This window comes from Opisthocomus hoazin, chromosome 4 (assembly GCF_030867145.1).
Source record: "Opisthocomus hoazin isolate bOpiHoa1 chromosome 4, bOpiHoa1.hap1, whole genome shotgun sequence".
In the NCBI taxonomy this organism is placed as follows: Eukaryota; Metazoa; Chordata; class Aves; order Opisthocomiformes; family Opisthocomidae; genus Opisthocomus; species Opisthocomus hoazin.
Genome location: NC_134417.1, coordinates 26,667,547 through 26,692,188, shown reverse-complemented (window position 1 = coordinate 26,692,188; position 24,642 = coordinate 26,667,547). Strand labels below are relative to the sequence as shown.

Below are 24,642 nucleotides of genomic sequence, written 5' to 3'. Positions count from 1 at the left end.
AGGTGCTGCTGTTTCAGCTTGTCTTCTGTGGTCTCAAGGAGCGATGTGAATGGGAGGAGTAACATTACCTAATTCCACTGGGACACCACACTTCCAGGGGCTGTTTTCTGTGAGATAATCTGCACTAAATTTACTGGGATAACGCTCCAGTTCTTTTCCAGTTCTTGCCTATTTCTTCAGTTCCTTGTGAGGAAACCAATTAGTAATCCAATTTATAGTATGAGCCACAAACATTATTACTGCTGAACTTCAGAGGCAGGAACAAAGAGATCTGAAAATAAACTTCTTTGCAGCAGGGATCAGCATATTGTGACATTCCACCTTCAGCTGCTCGGCAGATAAAACCCGTGCATTGCATCATCGAGCTTTAATGAGCTTCGTCGCAGCACATGTATCTGTGGTTTAGTTTCTTTTGAACGAGATAAGATGTTGCATGAAACTTGGCTGTATTTCATCCAGCGCAGGGCATAGTTCTTGAATAATGTCTGCCAAGAGCGGCAGCTTACGCTGTGCGTGGGGTACCACCGAGTGATGGGTGCCGCTTGTCAGCAGAGGGGTGTAATTCCCAGTCCTGCTGTGTGTTGGAGCAGCTGGGAGAAGCTGGATGCTCCGGGTGCCGGGGGCAGAGGTGCTGGTTTTGTGCAAACCCTTCCTGCTGCTGCAGTCAGAGGCGCGGTGCACTGAAAGGCACCCTTTGCTTGCTGAATTCCTGGAGGCTTTTAGGAGTCACTGCTGTGCCTCTCGTGGGGTTAGCAACAGCTGAATTTTTCTTAGTAGCCTTGGTTTATAAACCTTTGGGTTTATAAACCCAAAATAACCCAAACCATAAAGTTACTTGAACAAGGAAACATCCTAGATTAATTCTGGGTATTACAAGGGAGAATCCTCCTTGTGCTGACCTCTGTTCTTCAACAGCTCCCATCACCCATGTCGTGTTGATCAGGCATCACAGCATATTGTTTCTTAATAACCACAAAAACCAAAGTTTTTCTTTATTGTCAGGAGAACTTCAGCAGCTCAGCCTTTACGCTGTCTTACCAACATGCTAGATTGTCAGAGAAACTCTCTTTGGTAATTAATTCTCCATTGCTTTTTACTGGTTAGCTATTCTCCTGAGATTGCAAAGCGTTCCTCTCCTAAAGAGGGGTGCCAGTTTTCGTACGGCACTGGTACCTGCCTGTCTGTTTCCGAGAACCTGTGCAGAAATACAGCCAATTCCCACAGGTACCTTCAACTTAGCAATAGCGTTTATTACAATTTTTTAGTGTAGAATATCGTGACGGGTCTTGTTACTCAGTTCCCCTTCTTTCTGTTGGGGAACAACCACGGCAAAGATTTAACTTTAAGCAGAAGCATGGACAGGAGCCAGGAAGTGTTGCTTTATTACTGGTGTGTTTGTTACCTGTACCGGGATGCACTAGACCTGAACCTCAGACTAAGAAATAATTGTTTTAAAAAGGTAAATATTTGCTCATCAGAACATGATAGGAATCTTGGAGACTATTGTACAGTAGCTGTTTGCTTTCTGCGTGCCTTCTGTAATCTTCTGTGTCTCAGCTAGAAACATCTCAGAGAAAATGAGAATAGCAATATGCAGGTAAAAATATTTTGCACATTGTGTCTGTTAAAAACCTGTGCATGGAATTATGGGTGGTGGTGACATTTCCTGGACTTGCTTCACTGTAGCTGGCTGGAGACAAAACCGAGCAGAGAAACAGGCAAAAACCAGTTCAGTGAACCTGCTCTAGAAACAAGCCTGTATCCCTGGTCCTTCAGCTGGGACGTGTGCTGCTCCTCCTCCCTCCATCTCTGCTTTTGAGGGTGGAAACAGAGGACAGAAGTGCGGTGGAGGCAGAAGTTACGTGTTTCGACATGGGTGGAAGAGCCTGAGATTGGTAGCTCATAGGGGAGAAGGAGGAGTAAGGAAAGGAGACTTTGTGATGGAAATGGGAGGTAAAGCAAACAGAATCACAGAATCACAGAATGGTAGGTGTTGGAAGGGACCTCTCTGGGTCACCCAGTCCAACCCTCCTGCTGAAGCAGGGTCACCTACAGCAGGCTGCACAGGACCTTGTCCAGGCGGGGCTTGAACAATGATCCAGCTCTGCAAGGGGCCACGTGGAGCCGACTGGAAGGGGCAGGTGATACCAAACCATAGCCCTGAATGAGTTGCCTTGCGCCAGGCTGAGGCAGCCCGAGGTCTGCACGCCTGCTGCGGAGCGCGGCAGAGGAGAGATGTTGAGGGGCTTTGCTTTGGTCCAGACTGGGTGCCTTCTTCAGTAAGCGATGGTAACGTTCCAGCAGTCGCTATGCCAACCTTCTAGCACTGGCGCGATCCTCTGAGGCGGGGCTGGACTGCAAAACAGTCCAGTTCAAAGGGATGCGGGGCAGAAGGAACCTGAGAACTAATCTGCATGATTGTAGGTAATTTGTGCCAGAGAGTGTGGACTGATAAATGAAAATTCCATAAAAAGTCAGGAAAGGAAAACAGGGAAGGAGGAGGACGGGGACACTGTGCCCACCCAGGGCTCTGCCAGACCCCTTGAGCATTTTAGCATGAAGTGGCTTACGGATGGTGACCTAGGGCATTGCTGGAGTAGCAGGTTTTATAAATGTAATGGCAGTTAGCTCCTTCTTCTTTCTTTTTTTTTTTTTTCCTCTTTTGCTTGCGACAGTCCTCCATGATGGTATATGCATTTTATAATTATTCATCAAGATAAATTCTCAGGAAGCGGTGTTGCAATTTTAGTGGGGTGAGTTTTTCTTTCCACCGCTCCCATCTTGCTGGCGCACGCACGACATGGAGATCTGAAATATTGCTATTAAAAGATGCCTGTGCAGGTATTGCTCAGCTCAAAAATTGCAAAACCAGACCTTAATGTGTGTATGATAGACTTTTAATGTAAAGGCACTGACGGTAGACTGCTTTTTGTGAGTGGAAACTTCCAAAGCTGATACGTGTGCTTGCAGCTCGTCATTTATTTAGGAGTAGATGCATGTATATAAAAGATGACCTCAGTGATGCTGGTTTTGTTATTGGAGATTGAAGATCCTGTGCAGCCTGCTGTAGGAGACCCTGCTTTGGCAGGGGGGGCTAGATGACCCACAGAGGTCCCTTCCAACCCCGAACATTCTGTGATTCTGTGATTCTGTGATTTCTTGGGAAAAACAGGACATGTACCCAGGGCTTCTCAAATAAGATGCTCATCTCAGTGCCCAAATCCTCTGTTCCTGTAGTAGGGTTTGGGTGGAGTGGATTTTAGAGGGCACAGGAATTCTGAATCGAAAGCTGGTGTTGAACTGGGTACAGGGCTAGGTGTAGGCACGCGCACCTTGACAGTGGTCTGGTTCTACCTGATTTTGTCAAGTTGTGCCCGTTATTCTCATGCGAGGGGAAATATTGGAAAGGGGAGTTAAAAGTATTCATCTGTGATGTAGAGAGGGCTTCTGGGGATCTCAGTGTTCCTTACCGTGAGTGAAATACCTGGTGTGTCCTGTGCTTCCCCTGGGCAGGGCATTGGGATGAGTGGAGCTGGATGCGTCTGCTTGGTTTGCACCATCTTTTCTCCAGCTGTTACTTCATAAATCACTCTATCTCTGTGCATTTGGCAGGTAATTAGTGTACCTGAGCTACCAGGCTTCTCTCGTTGTGCAATCTGCGGCTGCGGCGAATGCAAAGGACTGATACAAGCTCTTGGCTCTGCCAGCCTGATGGGTGAGGCTGTTTGCTGTGCCTTGTCATCCCGTCTTTTAATTGCACTGCTGCAATCCGATTACAGCCCTCGCTGATGTCAGGGTGCTTTATTTTGAGCCTGGCCTCCGTTGTTTTTGTGTCAAATACTCCTTGATGTGCATTTTACCTTCATATGCTCTTCCTGTTCTTTTTTTAAAAATATCTAAAGCTCATAAAGATTCATGGCATGCAACTCATCCTTGAATATGACCTTGAAATAATGAGAGATTTCTGATCTGCTCCATGATTATGAAGCAAAGATAGGAGCTGTCAGAAAAAATAACTGAAACAGCACCCTAGCTGACAAGATGTCTATTCCTGACGCCGCCACAATTTACCTTCATTGCCTCCCCTCCTCCCTCTTCGCTCAGTCATTGTAAGCAAAGCAGAATCTGATTTTTTTCGCACAGATTTGCCAGATTTACCCTGTTCTCCATCTTGTAGATATTTCCAGTCTCCTCTTTGTCCTGGTTCTTGGCTTTTTTGCTCTTCCCTGAGCACATCTCAGCAGTAGGATACATATTTTGATGCAAAGGGTACACATGCATCTTTTTAATTTCCCTTTTAAACCTAGACTAAACCTAGCTTTTGGTAATTGAAGGGGCTATAGCTTGTCTTAGGCCACGTGAAGCAATTTCTACAGCCGGTTTCAAGCTCGGAGCTTGTCCCAATGTAGAGGAGGCCTCAGTTATCCTGGTAACAACTCCAGGACAGCCCCACTTTGGGGCTGACTTTACTGAAACACTGGAATCAGCAGCGTTTATCAGCTCTTAGCTGTCCTGATGTAGCAACCACGGAGAGCAGCCTCTGAAATAAGGGTGGAGCAGACACCGCTGATGACAAGCGTGGACTCTCAGAGTTAATTCTTACCTCCACCTGTGACTCATAGCCTTCCAGATAGGGAGTTTCCATGCAAGTTGCCTGGAAATACTTTCATAACTTGGGCTCCTCAAATCCAGGCAAAATATTGCCTACTCTAAGGAATAAATATATTAAGGAGAAAATTGATCATGCTTTGAACCAAGGTATCTTCATTTAGTTCAGGCTGAGTTTTCCTTCCTGTGTGTAAGGACAGAGAGGAAAGAGGAGCCTGCTTCATTCTGGCTCTTGCTGCTGGAGCTCCCTTGCTGGAGTCGTGGGACGAGCTCTGTGCTGTCGTGATGGGCTCGGATCCAGCCTTCAGAGGACCTGGGGAACATGACAGACATCTGACCTCCTTTGTCAGCGGACAAACACTGGTACTACACTGAATTTTCAGTTTCCTGAGGTTTAAGGTAGTTTATTTTACCAGAATATTTTGGTAATTTCGACTCCCTTGATTCCCCTGACTACAAGAAGTTAGCAGCAGGACTGCGGGTTGGGTGCAACTTGCCGTGGCTGTAGGAGCTGATGATCTGTGCTTTGGAAGTAGTCTAGGTTTCCTACTGACTCCCCAGTTTTTCAGTTTCTGATCAGGCTTGGCTTGGAGGCCAGTGCTGGCATGATCCAAACGAGGAACTTCAGGGCTTGTGCTGGAAAATTCTCCAGGCAGCTGGAGAGCTTAATCCAAGCTAACAAACACCATATAATTTAGCTGGCAAAAGAGAGAGAATTGCTTTTTAGTCATGGTTTTGTATCCCCTTCATCTGACAGACCATCCCAATATCTTTCTGGAAATAATGAGGAACCCACCTGGTTTTGGGCATCTCACTGGGACGGTAGGGCAAAGCGGTGCGTCCTTTTTCATGCATTGCCAGTCTCAGGGCTTTGTTTTCCTCCTCCTCCAGGGATCAATGTCTGCAGCAGGAACTTCTTTGAAGCAGGAGGGCTGCGAAACAACAGCAGCTCACTGCTCAGTCAGCCCCTAATCCCATCTGGGGCCAACGGCAGCGAAAACCACTTTCCGAGGTGGGTGGCTCAGGTGCAGTCGCTGCTGGTGAGGCTGTGAGGCAGGGAGAAACAAGAAGCTGATGTCTCCTGCTGTCTCACGAGCCCACTGCCACACGCTCTCTTGTCCCTGAAGAAGGTAACCAATACTCCGGGGAGTGGCTCTCTTTGTCAGGTTTTATCACTCAGTTCTGCTGTTGTCAATACCTAGATGTGCACAGGGAGTCCAGATGAACGAACTGGTATCTTATCTTGGCTAGGAAGATATCTGCAGTTACCAACCAGAGAGAAACGGGCTCCCTGCAAGAAGCAGCTTGTGGTAGGATATCAGTAACTTGCTGATATAGCTGTGGTGTGACTTTTAGGAGTAAATAATGAAAATGACTTGGATAGGGACTGACTCGTGCACTGCGAGAGGGCAGCACTGCTTGTGATACAACACTGGATCTTGATCATTTTGTGTGATTACGAGAAAACTGTTACAAGTTCAGTAATATTTAATTTGAAAATTATCCTTTTCTGCTGTGATTTTCAAATGCTTGGCCTGGCACACCGCCACTTGTCCACGTCTCCGCCCCAGGGTGCAGTGATCTGTCTGCAAGAATTGACCGAATTTCAGCAAACACATTCTGGTGCTGCACATGTGCGATTTGCCCTTCATACGGCTCTGCTAACTCTTACTATACCCTGCTGTACTTCTTTTACGATGGCTTAAATAGACGGGTCTTTTCCCAGCTTCCAAGCAATTAGGGAAATTAAACTCTAGCAGGGGAGCGTTGCCTTGGTAAGAGGTGAAGGGAGGGAGACAGGCATGACATACTGTATTCACCGACCTCCTAAGCGTGGGCTCTGTGCATGCTGGGCAGGGCTAACTCTGCGTGTACGAGAAGACTGGGACAACATCTGTCCTTTGCAGTAGTGCAGCAGAAGCTTCCTACCATGGAGATTAGAGTGATTTCCCTGAACATACTGTTTTTATTTGTAGGCAGGTTTCAGAAAGGTGTGTCTGTGGTGGCACATTTCTCACGCATCATAGTTTTTGCATTCTATTGATTGTTTGCTGTTTTGGAAGGTTTATGTAAAACAGGGCCTTTATGAAAATGATTATTTAAAATAACTTTAATGACATTTTTCACTTGATAAAAACTTTAGGGCCTTTTTACCTTTAGCTGTATGAATCATTGTAGGTGAAAAAAAACGCTAACTTTTTTCACTAAGTTTGCATTCAGAGCAAGAATCTTAAATTATGGCCACATAACAGCAATAATAAAACTTCAGGAAAATATTTGTACTTGAACATCCTCGAGATTTCAAAACTTCGTAAAGCCAGGGTCTCATTTTTCGGGGAATTCCATGTAGAAGGAATCGGACACCCAGCTGACGGCTGGTTTGAACCCAGGTGCCCGGCAGATGTGCAGGATAGGCAACGGCAGCGCTTCCCCACCAACCGCCGTCGATTATTTTGCCAGTCTTTTCTAGAAAGATCAAGAGAAGGGATGGAAATAGAGGTTTCTCTTTCTTCTGTTGAGTAAGCAGGCAGGCAGGAGCCGCTGTAGGGCTCTCTGGGGATATGAAAAGGGCAGGGAATATCACACTTCAAGTCAGCGCGATGTTTAGTCACTGCTCATGTAAGCTGAGTTTTGCTGGCAGCCAATCAGCAGAGACGACTCTATCCCGCTGACGACCCTCCGAGCTATAAACTGCTGCTACCCTATTTCAAGCTCTGAATTTTAATTTATGTGATGAAAAGAGCGCACCAAAATAACTTAGAAATAAGCCTGCTAGATGTGCAGAGTCACTGGTGGCGATGTTGATCCCTCTGTTCCCTGGGCAAGACCACTGCTGAGGAAAAGGTCCCTGGGAAGCTTCTTTTAATAGTCTCTGGTGCAGGCTGCCTGGAGGGGCTTTGGGAAGAAGCTTCTGGAGGTTCACGGTCTGGGTGTGTGCACCTGTAGTTGCCCTTGGTAATGGATCTGGGAGGTGATCCATGAAATTGGCCAGGAAATCTTCATGGCAAGAGAAATGGTAGCTTTAATTAAATGAAGTTAAGAAAATGAATTTTAAACAAGGGAGGCATGATGCTGGCCAGCTGAGCCCCAGAATTTCTCAGCTCTTAATTTAAGGATGCATTTGTATTTTTGGGGTGAATGAAACTGGAACTGGCTCGTCTCCCTTTCTGCTTTTGTTTTGGTGATCACTGTTGGATTACTGGTTCTGTTTACTCTTAACGTGGTCCTTTGATTTGCTTTTTTTGGTGTGAAAACTTCCAGCTGCTGTGCTCAGCCTGAACTACCATTAGCACAGGGTAATAATGGAGCAATTAACTACAATTAACGTGGAGTAATAATGAAGCAGGAGAAGAGAGTGCCCTGCCAAGGTGTTTTATAAAGAGCCCGACACTACACTCTTCACAGCGGAGTTGTTGCCCAAATGCTGTACGTACCGAGCCGTCTGCTGGTGTTACCGGCTGCTCCCCGAACCGCAACCCTCCTCCTGCAGCAAATGCTGCTTCCACGTTAGGGTGCGGATGGAATCTGGTGAAAACTGCTTCCCATCGTGTCTGAACGGCTTCATCTCCAGGGAAAAGGGTTTCAAAACCGGAGCAGAGTTTCCTAAGCTCTGGTGCCGTTGCAAGCTGTTGAAAGTGGTATCCCGCCTCCTCTCTCTTTCAGCCAGAGAAAAAAATGTTGTTTTTTCACTGCTGTTTTCCAAAAATGCTTTGAAATCTGCTGGCATCCACTAATTTTGAAAATGAAGTAGCTAGAGTTATTTCAGCTTTTCTAGTAGAAAGGAGAAGTGAAAAGAGTTGGGAAAAATCTCAAAAGGCTTTTTAGCAGAGAGAGGTTATTTTCAGCTGTCTCCTTCCTTCCTGCTGAATACCTCTTGCTCAAAAACTTTAAAATTTAGTAAAGAAGCTGAAGAACACACACACAAAAAAGTGTTTTCGCTTAAATAAGGCTGCAGGGACCCTCCCAAAGTGCAGCCGCTGCTGTTTTCCTCCAGCACCTCCCGCAAAGCTAAACAACGATAAGAGGAGTAATGAGGAAGAGAAGTGCTTGACAGGCATCCCACCGTGAGAGGTCAGTGGAAATTCCCTCTTCCTGAGCAAAGCCGTTCGCTTGTGCAGTTTCCTTGAAGTTAACTGTTGAAATAGCAACTTTACATCGAGGTGTGTGGTCCTAGAGATAGAAGACCCGGCCTTTGCATACCTGTAAGAAAGTGCCCAGTGACAGGACAAGGGGTAACGGGCACAAACTGAAGCAGAGGAAGTTCCAGCTGAACCTGAGGAAGAACTTCTTCCCTCTGAGGGTGACGGAGCCCTGGCCCAGGCTGCCCAGGGAGGCTGTGGAGTCTCCTTCTCTGGAGATATTCCAGACCCGCCTGGACGCGGTGCTGTGCAGCCTGCTCTGGGTGACCCTGCTTGGGCAGGGGGTTGGGCTGGGTGACCCACAGAGGTCCCTTCCAACCCCTACCATTCTGTGATTCTGTGATTCTGTGACTCTGTGTTTATCCTTGTACTCCTGAAGGCAGGTCAGTTCTGTTTGAGGCTGCTGGGAAGAAATAACCTTTTTATTAGAAATTAAAAAATAAAAGAGAAATTAAAAAATAAAATGTTATTGGAAACAAGATTAATGAGGAGATGCCATGGCATTTACATCATCATGTTGTCTAGTTAAAAAGTAGAATCTTTTGAGAGCAGAATATTGGGAAGTATTTTTGGTTCAAGCACCAACTTGCTAGGTAAATATTTTCAGTTTTTCACCTCCACCATTTGGGTTGTTACTTTTATTCTATTGCATAGGCTGCTTCCACAGAAATTTTCACAGGTACTTGACATTTTTCGTCTCCTCCAATGCTCTGTTTATTACTGTAAGTGTGATCACAGCTTGGTACCTCATATTTGCAGGTTAACAGCTGTGACTCCACTGATACGACAGCTAAGCCTTTGGCTCCCATTTCAGCCTAAACCATGCAGTTGTGCCACCAGCACACACCGGGATTTGTTGCCTTACTTTGAAGCACGCTGGTGACTGTCCGCAAGAGAATTCAGGCACATCCATGATCTGCTTGTATTGGCGATATGAACAAGTGGCTCCGGTGTGAGCCAGAACCTGAGCACAACTAGCAACTGGGATGGGATGGACGTGGCTCCTTGCAAGCAGAAGACCTGTGCGTCTCCAAGAGTTGCCTTCAGGACCTTGTGAACAGGTCTTCGGAGCAGGATCTTCAATGAAGTTTCGGGTTTGGTTTGTTGTTGGTTTTTTTTTTTTGCTTTTCCCTCCCTCACCACCAGAGAGAGGAGAGGTCTCAGGCTGGAGCACTAACGAGGATGGACACGGCAGTCCACACATGGGTCCATTTAAGCAGCTCTGAAACCTTGCCCAAAAACATTCGCAACAAAATAGTCTGTCTGCCGTGGCGTCAGCCTGGCCCACACACATCCAGGTTATTTATGAACAAATAGAAAATAGAGGAAGAGCTGAGTCATGCACCAAAATGCTGTTCCTGAAGAACAAAATTTATTTTTTTTCTGAAAAAACTGCATACACATGTTCAGATCTGTTCAACCTTCAAAACATGTCTTAATTTCCAAACAAACTTTGTTCTTTTAAGCATGCAGGACCCCACTGCAGCTTGATAAGTTAAGAGGGTTTTTTTTTTTTTAATCCTAGAACTGTGCAAACATCATTTGAAAGCTATTTACATTTTGCACCTCTCGCTTCTAGTAACAGTAGCATCAGCTGTTAGATAACATGCACTGTGTAGCTGTAACTTAGGATCTGGCATTGACTTTTGATTTAGGTGTAGAGTGAAAACCAAACAAACCTTCCATTATTCAAGAAACTCCCCACAGGCAACTAAAATAAATCTCTTTTCTTCTTTATAAAGGAGATCTCTTTAAGCACTCAGGCTTCCCTGCAGTTATTAAAATATCACTTCCACTCTGTTTTCTGGATCATCTTCCTCTGGTGCAGACACGCACTTTGCGTGCCTTGGTGAATGGGAGCAGAAAGAAAAGATGTCTCTTTTTTTATCAAAGAAGGCAGGAGTGCACTGAAACAAAGCCAGTTCTGGTTCTTTCTGTCATTTTCAGTGAACTGCAAGATTACCTGTAATATGGGGGTTTTTACTATCTGAGACCATCTAAACTCAGATGCAGGAACTTGGATGCAACAAGTTGGATTCAAGTTCATACTCCTATTACCTTCTCCTCCAATTTCTTCTCCCATCCATTAAAAAACAGAAGTCATTAACTAGCCAGATATCAGTACACAAATCATGCTGTGTTGTACTCATCTCCTTCTATTCCCTAACCTGGGTCAAAGCAGGCATGGTGTATTTTGCCACTGCACTCTGTTGGCAGAAATTCTTTGTGTGTAAAGCGTGTAGCACCCCTCCTCACCGCCATCATAAACAGTCTTTGCTGGTTCATACATGCCAGTGTGATTAAATTAAGGTGCTGAAAGTGGGAGCCGGTTGAGTGTTAGGTAAGCGTGACATTCCGGGTGATGTGTTTCATTGTCACACAGCAAAGCTGGCCTGGGTTTCATTTAACAGGGACCGTGCAGCCAGCAATTGGTGTATTATTCTGCTTTTCAGCTACGGTAATTAAGCAAGCCATGTTTTGTAAGAGAAAACAGTATTTTCAGAACTGCAAAACCGCTTCAGAATAAATACACAAAGTCGAAGAAGACATTGCATTTCACAAGTTGCAAGAGCTGCTGATCACTACTCAGGCAAGTTCAGTTCACGATGGAAACCGTGCTTTCGGGCTGGCCTCCGAATATCTGGGAGAAGAACTCAAAAGCCAGGCGGACGTGGATGGGGATGAAGACGTAAGCCGTGTACACCACCATAGCGAAAACAGTCACAGTGATGGTGTGGAACATGGACTGCTCCCAGGGCTCCAGCACGTAGCTGCAGGTGATCAGTAGGTACTGGTAGTACAGCCAATAGAGAGAGTCCTTCACGCGCTTAATATCCATCTTCAGCTTTCAGTGATTTTGAGAAGATGGCCTGTAACGATAGAGAAGTCTGAATTACAGCTGCAGTGGAAAGAACGCCCTGGAACTAACAAATGATGCGGTGACCATCATTTCGAGCTTGGCACCACGTGTAATTGTTATGTAAAATGAAGTTCAGACAGCAATAACGCGTCGGCGCCATCACCAGCCTCTGCTGCCCTGGAGCAGAGGAAAACGACCCTTGGATCCAGCAACTGCTGCTTGCGGGTACTGAAGCTGCGTAGGTTGGGCACTCTCAGTTCCTAAGTTGTGATGATCAGGGTGTTTTGTTGTTCATTCTACAGCGGGAGTTAACACCGCGTTAGCTGACAGAGACACAGGGTTCACGTGGAAGTCGGGGAGATACGCATGTAAAAGGGAAGGCTTTGGGCCAGCTTCCATAAACATGGATGGCAGACTCATACGCTTTGGAATAAAAGTGAGATGAAAAGAGCTGCTCTGTAAAAACTCCTCTGCTGACTTCTGATAATAATTTGTATCATTCTGCAGTTGTTGGGAATAAAGAAAAGACAAGCTGTGAAAGGGAGGGAAAAAAGTAATCTCAAATAGTCTAAGAAGTTTTTTCAGTTCATTCCAAAGAAATAAGATACATTACAGAATAAAAGAGTATTTAATGAAACATACAAGTCTAGGAAAGATCTTCCTCTCAGGTAATACCTTTAAGCGTTCATTGTTGCCATCTCCACACAGAAAGGAGAATGGCTGAGCAAGTATTAACTGGGAAATGGGTTTTGCCTTCCACTGTTTTTCGTTAAAATTGCTTTTCAGTATTTTAAATAATCTTGAAATACAGGCTAAAAACATCTATTTAGAGCAAATACGGAGACAGAATGATAAGCAACTGTAGGAGGCTTTGCAGAGGGACTCCTGTATTTTGAGGTTGAATTTAAGGACATGCCTGCTGACCAGGTCGGCCTACAGTGAAAGGGAATAAAGCTGATTTTAGTCCTGCTGGAAAACTTTCCAATGTATCATATTGTTCTACACTTCTGTTGCCTAAAATGTCAGGAGCAGAAATGCTTGGACATGTCATGTCCCCCCTGTCTTGTGAATTTTGGCCAACAGAATTGTCCCTCACGGCAAGAAATACTAAAGTAGCACCGGAAAATTTGTAGCCTGTGATTGAAATAATGATGGGCCACTGGTATAGGGCAATTATATTACAATTTTCAGTGGTTTATTGCCTCTGGAGGCGGTACAGTATATTCTGGTGGTATGTGGGTATTTACAGAAGGGAAAACAAATTACCAATAGAAAGGACGCCTGCTTTGTTTTGGAACAGCTTTACTTTGGGTAGCGATGTGTAAAATTTTTGTCCGGGGGATGCGCTGTGAAGTCCACACACCTTGACGGATCGTATTTCTCCATCTTTCTCCCTTTTGGTCACCGATACTGTCAGTTATTAAGGTTCAACATTCCCGTATTACTTCGCAAACGGAGCATCCTGCCAGCCTAGCTTACACCTTGCTGTCTGGAGATCCTCTAAGGTAGATTTGGAGATGCTCTAAGTTAGATTTTTGCCCCTTCTTCTTTGGGCAGACCACAGCTGCAGGCTCCCCCTAAGTGTGGCAGACTGATGGAATTGGCACTCCGAGTGCCCGTCCGGCGCTGTCGAGAAGGGAGCTGACTGCCTTTGCTCCCCCTCCTACGTCCACGTGCTGGTTCCTCTCCCGGTGTTTCTCCTCCCATCCCTCGGCTTCCTGTCCAGACCTCCTCGTATCTGTTCCCCAGTGGCTCCTCAACTCTCAGCACCCCCATGAACGCAGCCTCTTTGCTGGCAAGAAGCACAGTGAAGGTGTAAACACCGTGCATTAAAACAGGGAGAGAGGCTTGTTTGTGTTCGTGGATTTTTATGCAGAAAAATTTCTGTGCTTGCCCCATCGCCCACCCAGCCTTTACGTTCCACCAGCCCCTCTTCTGTGTCCTCCAACCATCAGTACCTTCCCCAATATGTTTTTTCCCCTCCTCCTCCCACAGCAGTCCGTTTCCTTCACTTCCATCTTCCCCATGTCTCCTGGACTACACCTCCTTGACCAAGAGCCTGCCCGCAGTGCTTCTGGGGGGCAGATCGCTTCCATTTTAAATCTAGCGGTGATGGTCTTTGCTGTGAACAGCTTTGTTTGCAAGGGTACAGGCTGGGGAGAAAGGCCACCACTCGTTCCTGGCTTGGTATGAACGGAAGATGATTCCTTTCAGATAAAGTATTACAGGCAGAACTCAAGAGAGGCCTTAAAGCCTTGTAAATATTGCAAAGCTTGTAATAAAAATGGCATGGCTGGCAAACTGCGACGCACTGGGAGCCAAAAGTGTCTCTATTTGTACCTTCTGCAGAAAGAGCAGCATTCTTCAATGAGCAGGTTAAGCTGGCTCCTATGCAATTGAAAGGAAAATGATAAGGGCCCTCTCGCACTATCAGGATTATGGTATTTACACTGGGGTTATACCTGTGCTAGTTAAACTCATACCTTTCTTGGGGAAATACCTGTTAAGCCTGACTGGCGCATGAAGGCTACAAGGTTATCGGAGGGATGCTGAGGGGAGAGGTCCCAGGCTAAGGGAGCTTTCTGCCCACAGCGGCACATACACTTGTGTAGCTCAATACAGAGCTGGTATAAGGAAAAGCCAAAGGCAGGAAAAAAATCCCCCAGCCTGATTTTACTGGTATTAGACCAGTCTACCAGGCTACAGATGCACCACTATCACTTACTAGTCATTGCTGTCCTGGAGGGTTACATGAATTAAGTATGAAGTAATTAAAATAAGGAGCAGACCTTTTGATTTATACCAAAGCCCCTGTTACACTTTCTCCAGCCTGGGGACTGTGTTTCCGTTCAGCTCGGCCGCTGAGTCCTAGCAGCCAGCCTGTGTTTCTTTGGTTCTTCCAGTTCATGGCCCCGGGGGAATAACCCCATCCCCAGGCACGCCTGTAACGGGGCTCCCAGGACTACCAGCAAGAATGCAAGCTGCCTTAATGCAGCGGCTGCGCGGTCTCCACATCACTGATAGAGGCTGAGATAAGTAAAAGAGAAACAGTCAAATTACAGTCCCTGTCCTCACCGCTAACACACTTCCATTGCATTTAATCTAACCCAGAGATGTTCTCTGTTAGCAGGACTGTCTTGGAAACACAGCAGACACGAAGGACGCCTTGGGATAATGCAATTCTAGATGCATAATTTATAAAAGGAAAACATAGGAGAGAAGGAATTAAAAAAGCCATCTTAAACCAGCCGCTCAGTCAAAGAGATACAAGAATCCACTGTGTTACTGTGACATAGATACCTTTTCTGAAGGTACGCCTTTTGCATGAATTCAAGGCCAGTTTTAAGCAGGAGCAACAGCCCAAAGCTCCACACCTCCAGGGGTCTCGGGCAGCCTGACCGCCCAGGCCAATGACCACGTAGCTATAATCAAAGGGAATGGCAGATCACTAGACAAACAGAAATTCTTGAGGCTACAAATTCTGTATTTTAAACAGGGCTTGTCCCAGAGAGGCTTCTGCTTACGTTTCTAAGCATTGCTGGTTCTGATTACATTAATGTTGCGATCAGCTGGTGCTCGGAGTTGAAAGGGTCCTGCATGTTTGGCTCCTCAGCTCCTGATATTCCAGAACAGGAGATAATTTGCTGGTATGCAATTTTAACTGAGAGCTCATTTGTCTACAAATTTGAACTTAAGTATTGAGTTGTGTTGTGGAAATGCCTTCCTGTTCAGAGGCCTTGGGACTGTTACAATCAGCTATGAATAAAATGAATAGAATTCAGCTTCTAAAGCCATTAAGCAATATTCAAATTATTTTCAGCAATTTCACCTCCAAGCAGAAAAAGCAAGAAGAGAAACCTGTAAAGCAGCTCCTATTGTTTTAAGTCGCGGCCTGATTTTCTTGCTTGTTGACACATGTCTCTGATTATAAAATTATCATCAAAAAACCCCCAGGTTTCATTTAAAAGCATGCCTTATCTCAGAAATTTCTTTATTAATAACCTTAGTTCCCAGTGTTAGAGCTAGTGTTTGGAGTTGTAACCTGAAGATGCCAGTGCTGGGTACTTCAGTATGTCATTTTGGCTTTGAGCGACAGGGTTTTGGAGGCTTTGTTCACCCTGGCAGTCTGCAACTCTGAGGGGTGGCTGGGCAGCACCTGGCAAAATGCACCTGCTGGGAAATTCCTGTGGAAAGAAACATGCTTGCAGGGGAACTGGGATAGACTGGTTTCCAAAGAATGCTTGCAAAACACCTTACGCCCTCAGCAGGAGAGTTTGGTTGAGTTACACGTACAGAGAAACGGGGTTTCCAACACATATTCAGGTCTAGATAAGTTTATCTAGATGGGGAGAGGCAAACCCTGAAGGTGGAGATAGCCCCGTAATCATTAAACGAGTGGTCTCCGATGCTTTGAACGTAAAGCAGAGCCAAGTGTTGTAAACAAGGTAGGAAGGAAAAACAAGCAGGCAAGCAGTCCATCCCCAAAATGCAAATATTTAATTGGCTAAATACTGGCCATTTGCTAGCTAATTGCTGCGATAGCACAGAAGCAAGAGCTGGGCGGTTTTGCAGAATCCTAAGGGACTGCACTCGTGCTGAAGCTTAAGGAAAATCCCACCACGGGCCCCGGAGACTTGTACGTGGTCTCATATGCAGGACACCTACAACGTGGAGCAAGCTCCCAATGGCAGATGTGACGAGGCAAAGTGCAGTAATTATTTTAAAGTTGTCTGATATGTAAATAATTTCAGCTGTTAGAAGAGGAATGGATAGTCAACAGGTATTGAAATACATGTTCTTTCTGCAAGTTAGTTATCTCTTCTTGCTAATTTGCAGTTTTACTGTGTTAGATGGGCTTGTTCTGCTGTTACTCAGTCCGAATATCCTGACTTACCCAAGGCACCAGTCTTGTCCCCCTCAGTGTAACGTAACTCTGGGATGAACCCACTGATGTCATGTAGACCGATGTTTCTGTGAGTGCAAACAGAGCGCCAAAGGGATTCACGTTCCCAGTCCATTATGCATTTGCTTTGATAGGTTTTATTCAGTGAGCACCAAGCATAGCACTTGAGGAATGAAATACAGGTCCTGTGGACCAGTATTCGGGAAGAAATCGGGAAAAAATTTAGATGAGGCAGCAGCTAAAATTGAGCTGAGAATCCGAACGCCGGCATTTCCCAGGGACGCTGCCTCAGGCGGTTCCTCTGCTGCATCTGTGCTGCTCAGGTTGCCCGTACGCAGCGTGGCCCGTGGCCGTACAGCATCAGCTCAGCCCAGGGAGCTGCCCAGTGCCGACGGACAGCAGAACCCTCAGGTTACTGCAGTGCTCACACGGGGATGTGGAACTGTACCCTAAAGCTTGTTTTCCCGGGGAGGTAACGCCAAACAATGTGCACGAGAACACCAGCAGTAATCCCAGCACAGCTCCCGCTGTGGACAGCTATGCTCATTAACAATATCTTTGCATATAGATTTTAATAAGCACCCCCCCCCGCCCCCTCTAATTCTGGCGTGAAAACGCAGAGCGGCAGTGAGGCCGTCTCCGGTTTCTCCTCCTCAGCATCCACCTTCCTGCGTCAGCACCTCAGCGCGTGCTGGGCCGTACGCTGCTGCCAGCTCCTCTGCTGCCGGGGCTGTAAACTCGGCCACCATCCATGCAACACCGGAACGAAGCTCAGAGCTGGTAAAATTTTATTGCTGTACATGACTTGGACATTCTGCACGCAGGTGAATGTGCTGTGACTGTGCCTATGGCGGTTTTTTGGGAAAAAAAAAAGTCTTCCAGGAGTGAAAAAATACTTTAGGAGTGGAAACAGTAAGGCAGAAAAGGCAACGGCGTTTTCAGCCACTTTTCTGCTTTACCTTGCTCAGAAGGAACTCCAACATCTTCTGAATCTCTCAACACCAACTGTCCTTCCTGCTGACCTTAGTGGAAGCATGTGGGTGCTATTTTATTTCTTTTACATGGAAAAAGTTTCATCATGCATACGAGACCGAAGAGTCTACTCATGCATATGAGGCCTAAGAGCTACTGGAGAGAGTCCAGCGGAGGGCTACGAGGATGATGAGGGGACAGCAGCATCTCTCCTACGAGGAGAGGCTGAGGGAGCTGGGCTTGTTCAGCCTGGAGAAGAGAAGGCTGAGAGGGGACCTAATATATACTTACAAATATCTGAAGGGTGGGTGTCAGGAGGATGGGGCCAAGCTCTTTTCAGTAGTGCCCAGCGACAGGTCAAGGGGCAATGGGCACAAACTGAAGCAGAGGAAGTTCCGTCTGAACACGAGGAAGAACTTCTTCCCTCTGAGGGTGACGGAGCCCTGGCCCAGGCTGACCAGGGAGGTTGTGGAGTCTCCTTCTCTGGAGATATTCCAGACCCGCCTGGACAAGGTCCTGTGCAGCCTACTGTAGGTGACCCTGCTTCGGCAGGAGGGTTGGACTAGATGACCCACAGAGGTCCCTTCCAACCCCTACCATTCTGTGTTTCTGTGATTCTGTCTAACAAACACCTTTCCCTCTTGACAAAAAGACTTCCTTCTACCTTTAGTAGCTCCAAACAAGGCAGCAAAAGACTCATCGAGTGGCACCACGGGAGGGGTGATGCCACACCTGCACAAAATCTGACCCAGACTTCCTCGTCTCCAGCTCCAAACACAAACCTGGTCCTCAGGTGTGTGCTCTGCAGTAACACTGAGGTCCCAAGCAGCAGTCTGGTGCTGGGATTCAGCTGCATGGACGCATCTAACTGGAGCAAATGGACTCTTACCACCTGGTATTGGTGGTCTCCACCTGGATTGCAGTAGACCTAGATGGAGCTCTGAGCAACCTGGTCTGGTGGAAGATGTCCCTGCTCATGGCAGGGGGGTTGGAACCAGATGATCTTTAAGGTCCCTTCCAGCCCTTACCATTCTATGATTCTATTCTATGATTCTTCAGTGAACTTCAGTACACAGATGGAGCGTATGATTGCCTGCAACCATGCAGCAAGTTATTTTAAATCTGATATATAAACCATTGACCCTCAAGAAGGGAGAGGATGATCTGCAGCACCCATAGGGATGTCAGTTGGAGAGAGGCTCCCAGCTATTCAAGCAGCAGCACAGCAACTGAAAACAGTGAACGTTTAGACAGATTTCGTGCCTTAACTACTCCCTGAAAACTGCAGGCTGCTCCTAGCAAAAAAAACCATTTTTAAAAAAATCAACTCCTCCTAACTTTGAAGTCTGGCTGATTTATTGGCGCACTCTCCTTTCTCTGCATTCAGGCGTGGAGGAAGGAGAGGATGCAGCTTCTCTGGAACAAAAACATTCTTGGAGCAGCTCTGTCCCATTTTCTTCCAAGGCCAAATTAATTTTTCAAAGAATTTTCTGTTCTTCCCTCCCCTGAAGTTTCCTCAGTTGTTTTCTTACATAACTAGCTGCTGCTTACAAATTCGCATACAAACCCCTTCCTTTCCAGCTTTGAGCTGAGTGTGTTCTGGGCTCTGAGTACTCCCCCTGCGACAGGATGTGCGTGTTGGAGCAGAACTGGCCTCTGGTGCTAAGCTCTGCCAGAGAGGACAGGTAAACTGGCAAGTTGAAATCTCAGGGCAAGCTTTCCCTGTATTTCCAGTGTAAGCATAGTTCATTAACATGGTTTTGAACAGAGCTGATTCCCAAGCAAGACCTCAAATTTGTGACTAGAGACTAGCACCAGGTTTAAATTGTAAATACTTGAGAGTTCTTGAAGAACTGTTCCAGGAGGTATCTTGGAGGGGTCTGGGCTTTGCACTTGGTGACGAGCCTCAGTTCCTGCGAGACTTTTCAGATTTGGGACATTGGCTAGATCCTTGAGAGACTTTAAAGTTCAGAAGGTTGTGTAAACACATCACTCGATAAACAAAATATCTGTTTGGGCTCTACCAAAAGATTTACTTTCAGATGTCGTTTTTATTTTATTCAGATGACTTTGGTTTGCTCTGAGTCATTTCTGAAGCATCTGAAAATAATAGCTGGTCTTGGGTTATATGTAATATGAGAAGGTGAATGCTGTCATAGTTATGACAGGTATTAGTGGAACAGGTACCGAACTCTTGTGCAAGTGCATCTCCTTTGAGATCTAATGAAAGCAAGCAGTGTTGCACCATGCCAGTCTGAAAGGGGAGAAGAACAATCAAGTGAGATACTTGCAAGAGACAAGAAGTAAAAGGGGACTGACATTTTTCCCAGAAACTGATTTAACCCTGTATATGCAGTAAGGAACAACTTATATACAACTTATATAACAACTGCTTATATATAAGGAACAACTTCCTTTGCAGGCCACTTCATCCCTGTGAGCAAACAGTTTTGAACACAGAAGGCTATTGAAACAGCAGAATAACCTTCAAGCAAGAGAAGGAGAGCAAAGCCACCCCTAATTTTTGGAGGAGAGGACACAAGAAATACCCTGGTTTGGCTGGGCAGCGGGGCAAGACAAGGCTCTTCAAAGCTGCAACGTGCCGCCGTGCCGATTTCTCCCGAAAAGCGGCCGGGTCTGGGTTACGTTGCATTGAACTAGAGCGGACAGCACTGGTGAAGAGAAAGGAGGAGGTCTGTCCCCTGCTGACATCCAACTTCAGGCGCTTTGCACGTGCCTGTGTACGAGTGGGAGCCGAGAAGCGAGTGCTGGCCTACGCGGGGCAAGGCGGGTTCCCCTCCGCGGGGACACAGCCGAGCATCGTGTCGCAGCCCGGCCCCGGCGGGCTCCTCTCCTCCCGGGATGCTGGTTTGGGGAGCACTCGCTTGGCCCGACACCAGGAGCGTGGCCAGGCTTGAGGTACCCGACTACTGCATGAATTAAAAGCTGGGGAAAAATGGGATCCACAGAACATACTGCAGAGCAATGGATGCTTCTTCCTAGCAGCCAGCTGGAGCACCTGAGTCTTGGTGCCGTCCACTACATCCCGTGTCCTGCACAGGTTTTGGGCACAGAGGTGATGGAGCAAGTATTCCCGAGGCCCTGAGCTGCTCTCCAGACACCCTTTCATGGAGAGGGACTTTTCACAAGGGTGTGTAGTGAGAGGACAAGGGGGAATGGCTGTAAACTAAAAGAGGGCAGATTTAGATGAGATATTAGGAAGAAATTCTTCACCATGATGAGGGTGGTGGAACACTGGCCCAGGTTGCCCAGAGAAGCTGTGGCTGCCCCCTCGCTGGCAGGGTTCAAGGCCAGGTTGGATGGAGCTCTGAGCAACCTGATCTGGTGGAAGATGTCCCTGCTCATGGCAGGGGGGTTGGAACCAGATGAGCTTTAAGGTCCCTTCCAACCCAAACCATTCTATGATTCTGTCTCCCACTGCTGCTCGATGAGCAGCGTACACACTCTGTGCAGAGTCTCCCCGCATTCCTCTGCCAAAACCACACCATCTAGAAATCGCTCCATGGACTTGCAGAACTGCTCTCGAGATGCAGTTATTCGTGCCACACTGGTGATATTCATGAGCAAAAGATAAGCAAGCATCCCAATTCTTAAATCTTTTTAAAAGACACAGTTCAAAAAGTGCTGCGCGTGTGGGTTAAGCGAAGTAGCAGCAGTTATTACAGGGATTCTCCTCTATGCTGTCCCAACTCTGCTGACACAGCGGGGAGGTACTCTTGGCACTGAAGGATTACTGGAAGCAACCAGCAACTCTAAGAAAAAGCAGAAATCTGCAAAAAATGAGTATTGCCACCACACCGGTATGAGCAGCACCTTCATCTTCTCCCCTCCACCACTCCCCACCTATTTTATATCAACCTTTTCATTTCTAGGTGTTTGACTTGCCTCCAGTGAATCCCTGCTCAGGCAAGCCATCTTCCTGACGGCTGCATCAGCAACCAAACCTGGAGACCCCTGACTGCGGGTCTACAGCAACAAGTCCGGAGAGCCCAAGCTGAAGGCTGTTGGACCTTCTGTAATGCCACCAGCCACCTTCAGGAAGGCTCCTGGAGCAAATCCCAGAAGCTTTGCTGCTGCCACTCCTGCTCCCAGGCCTTTGCTCCAGCGCTGATGCCCGAGCCGCTTGTGGCTCCGCTTGGCCAAGGCCACCGGTTTGGGGGAGCCCAGGGCCAGCGATGCCCTTGGCCAAGCTGAGCAGGGGATGCCTGCCCACCGCCCCTCGCCACGGCAAAGCCAGGGCCCTGTGCTGCCCTCACCGCACCGCACCTCCATGGGATGCCGCGCACCGCTCCACTGCTCGCTTCAGTACCCACCACACCGCCCCGCACCGCTTGCTTCAATACCCACTGACCTGTGCATCGTTCACTTCAATACCCACCGCACTGCCCCACACCCCGCTCGCTTCAATACCCACCACGCCACACCACACACCGCTCGCTTCAATACCCACCGCACCACCCCGCTCACTTCAATACCCACTGCCCCATGCACTGCTCGCTTCAGTATCCACCGCACCACTCCACTCGCTTCAATACCCACCGCACTGTGCCGCTTGCTTCAATACCCACTGCCCCGCACCGTGCACCGCTCGCTTCAATACCCACCACCACGTTCGCTTCAGTACCCACTGCCCCGCACGCCGCTTGCTTCAATACCTACTGCACCGCTCCGCTCGCTTCAATACCCACTGCCCTGTGCAACACTCACTTCAATACCCACCGCACCGCACCATGCACCGCTCGCTTCAATACCCACTGCCCCGCACCGCTCGCTTCAGTACCTACCACACCACCCTGCTTGCTTCAATACCCACTGCCCTGTGCATTGCTTGCTTTAATACCCACCACACCGCGCCCCGCTCCCTTCAATACCCACCGCACCACCCTGCTCACTTCAATACCCACTCTCCTGTGCACCCCTCGCTTCAACACCCACCGCACTGCCCCGCACCGCTCGCTTCAGTACCTACCACACCACCCTGCTTGCTTCAATACCCACTGCCCTGTGCATTGCTTGCTTTAATACCCACCACACCGCGCCCCGCTCCCTTCAATACCCACCGCACCACCCTGCTCACTTCAATACCCACTCTCCTGTGCACCCCTCGCTTCAACACCCACCGCACTGCCCCCCACACCGCTTGCCTCAAGACCTACTGCGCTGCGCATCGCTCGCTTCAGTGCCCACCGCACGACCCCGCTTCAGTACCTACCGCCCCGCACCCTGCTCGGTTCAACACCCTCCGCACCGCCCGCTTCAGTACGCACCGCACCGCACCGCGCACCGCTCACTTCAGTACCTGCCGCCCCGAGTATCGCTCGCTTCAATACCCCCCGCACCGCCCCGCCCCGCCCCGCCGCGCCGCCCCCGGCCCCGGCCCTGCCCCCGCCGCTCGCCTCGGCCCCCCCCCCCGCCCCGCACCTCCGCTGCCGCAGAGCCGGGCTGCGGGGAACCCGCGGGGGCCCGGCGCGGGGCCGCTCGCCGCCTCCGAACGCTTCCCCGCGTCCGTGGGCGGCATCCGCTGACCGCACCGGCGGGCTGCGGGGCTGCGGGGCGGCCTGCCGCGGGGAGCGGGGTCGCTGCGGGGAGCGGGGCCGCCGGCTGCTCGCTGCCGTGCGCTGTCCCGTGTGCGGTGACGCCAGAGCCGGTGACGCGGTTGTCGGGTCGCCGGAGGGGGGGGGTGGGGGGGGTGGGCAAAAGAATCAAGAGGAGTGTGGGCAGCAGGTCGAGGGAGGTTCTCCTCCCTCCCTGCTCTGCCCTGGGGAGGCCCCATCTGCAGTGCTGTGTCCAGTGCTGGGCGCCCCAGTTCAAGAAAGATGAGGAGCTACTGGAGAGAGTCCAGCGGAGGGCTACGAGGATGATGAGGGGACTGGAGCATCTCTCTTATGAGGAGAGGCTGAGGGAGCTGGGCTTGTTCAGCCTGGAGAAGAGAAGGCTGAGAGGGGACCTTAGAAATGCCTACAAATATCTGCAGGGTGGGTGTCAGGAGGACGGGGCCAGACTCTTTCTAGTAGTGCCCAGTGACAGGACAAGGGGCAATGGGCACAAACTGAAGCAGAGGAAGCTCCAGCTGAACACGAGGAAGAACTTCTTCCCTCTGAGGGTGACGGAGCCCTGGCCCAGGCTGACCAGGGAGGCTGTGGAGTCTCCTTCTCTGGAGATATTCCAGCCCCGCCTGGCCGCGGTGCTGTGCAGCCTGCTCTGGGTGACCCTGCTTGGGCAGGGGGTTGGGCTGGGTGACCCACAGAGGGCCCTGCCAACCCCTGCCATGCTGGGATTCTGGGATTCTGTGAAACTGTTTCAAGGGCCAGATGTAACCGCTGTTATTAAAGTAGTTCTTTTAATATTTGAACAGATTTTAATGATGCTTTAAAAATACTCTTTCCTCAGTTAATCTCTTTAAAAGGCGCTTACACAAACAAAGCTGCACAGGCGTAACCAGATGTGACGCTCTCGTTCCCAGCACATACAGCGAGAACAGTGCCTCGTTCTTCTGCTCCTGTTTTTATGGAAGTTGACTGCAGAGCTGATGCTTGCTTGGTCTTGGATCTTAAAAAATACTTAAGCAGAGGCTTTGTTTTAGACTTACAAATAGTGGTGTCCCTTTCTAATTCGAAGCAGACCTCCTGCCGGTCCTGGAGTATGATGACGGTGCTTGAAATGGCAAGATTTTGCCAGTGGTACAGCAGCAGGTGGGTATCACTTACACCAATCCTGTAAAAATACTTGTGAAAGCATTCTCGGTCATCAGAGCACTTGGTCCACAGAAGAGCTTTAGCTGTTGGTGGGGTGTTTTTCAAAGAGGAGTTTACAAACACCTTCCCCACAGTCTCACCATCACCCCAATGACGAGCTGTTACCGTCTTGCTTCGCTCGGTCCGGCTGGCGGTTGCGTTAGGTGGACTTGCAAATTCATATAAAATGAAGGTTCAGTGGGTAGGTGAATGCTTCGCACTTGTCTTTTGACACACACTGTCTTGTCAGACAGAGAATGATTTGGCTTGCACTGAATTGCAGATTTGCTGATAATCGAGTGGTGTTTGCCTTCGGACACCACAGGGCTGCCGGGGCCCCAGCAGCCCCGCTGCTGTTTCAGGGACTGGTGTTTCCAGAGCGAGGAACCTCGCCAGTTAGGGTGG

The 24,642-nt window shown here is 48.4% G+C and overlaps 1 protein-coding gene across 2 annotated transcripts; it reads right to left on the bottom strand.

Annotated features, from left to right (window-relative positions):
• Positions 1–10,081: 10,081 nt before the first annotated feature.
• Positions 10,082–23,051, bottom strand: SPTSSB (serine palmitoyltransferase small subunit B). 2 transcript variants are annotated; one of them, XM_075418378.1, is made up of 2 exons: positions 22,925–23,051; positions 10,082–11,617 (listed from the first exon to the last, which is right to left on the bottom strand). In XM_075418378.1, the coding sequence occupies exon 2, from the start codon at positions 11,584–11,586 to the stop codon at positions 11,344–11,346; it is 243 nt and encodes an 80-aa protein (XP_075274493.1). In that variant the 5' UTR covers positions 11,587–11,617; positions 22,925–23,051; the 3' UTR covers positions 10,082–11,343. The 2 variants fall into 2 exon arrangements, with proteins under 2 accessions (XP_075274493.1, XP_075274494.1); XM_075418379.1 differs by lacking the exon at positions 22,925–23,051 and adding an exon at positions 22,803–22,827.
• Between the last annotated feature and the right edge of the window lie 1,591 nt (positions 23,052–24,642).

Excerpts from the sequence above, each read along its gene's own strand:
- SPTSSB (XM_075418378.1), bottom strand. The coding sequence starts at position 11,586 with ATGGATATTAAGCGCGTGAAGGACTCTCTCTATTGGCTGTACTACCAG.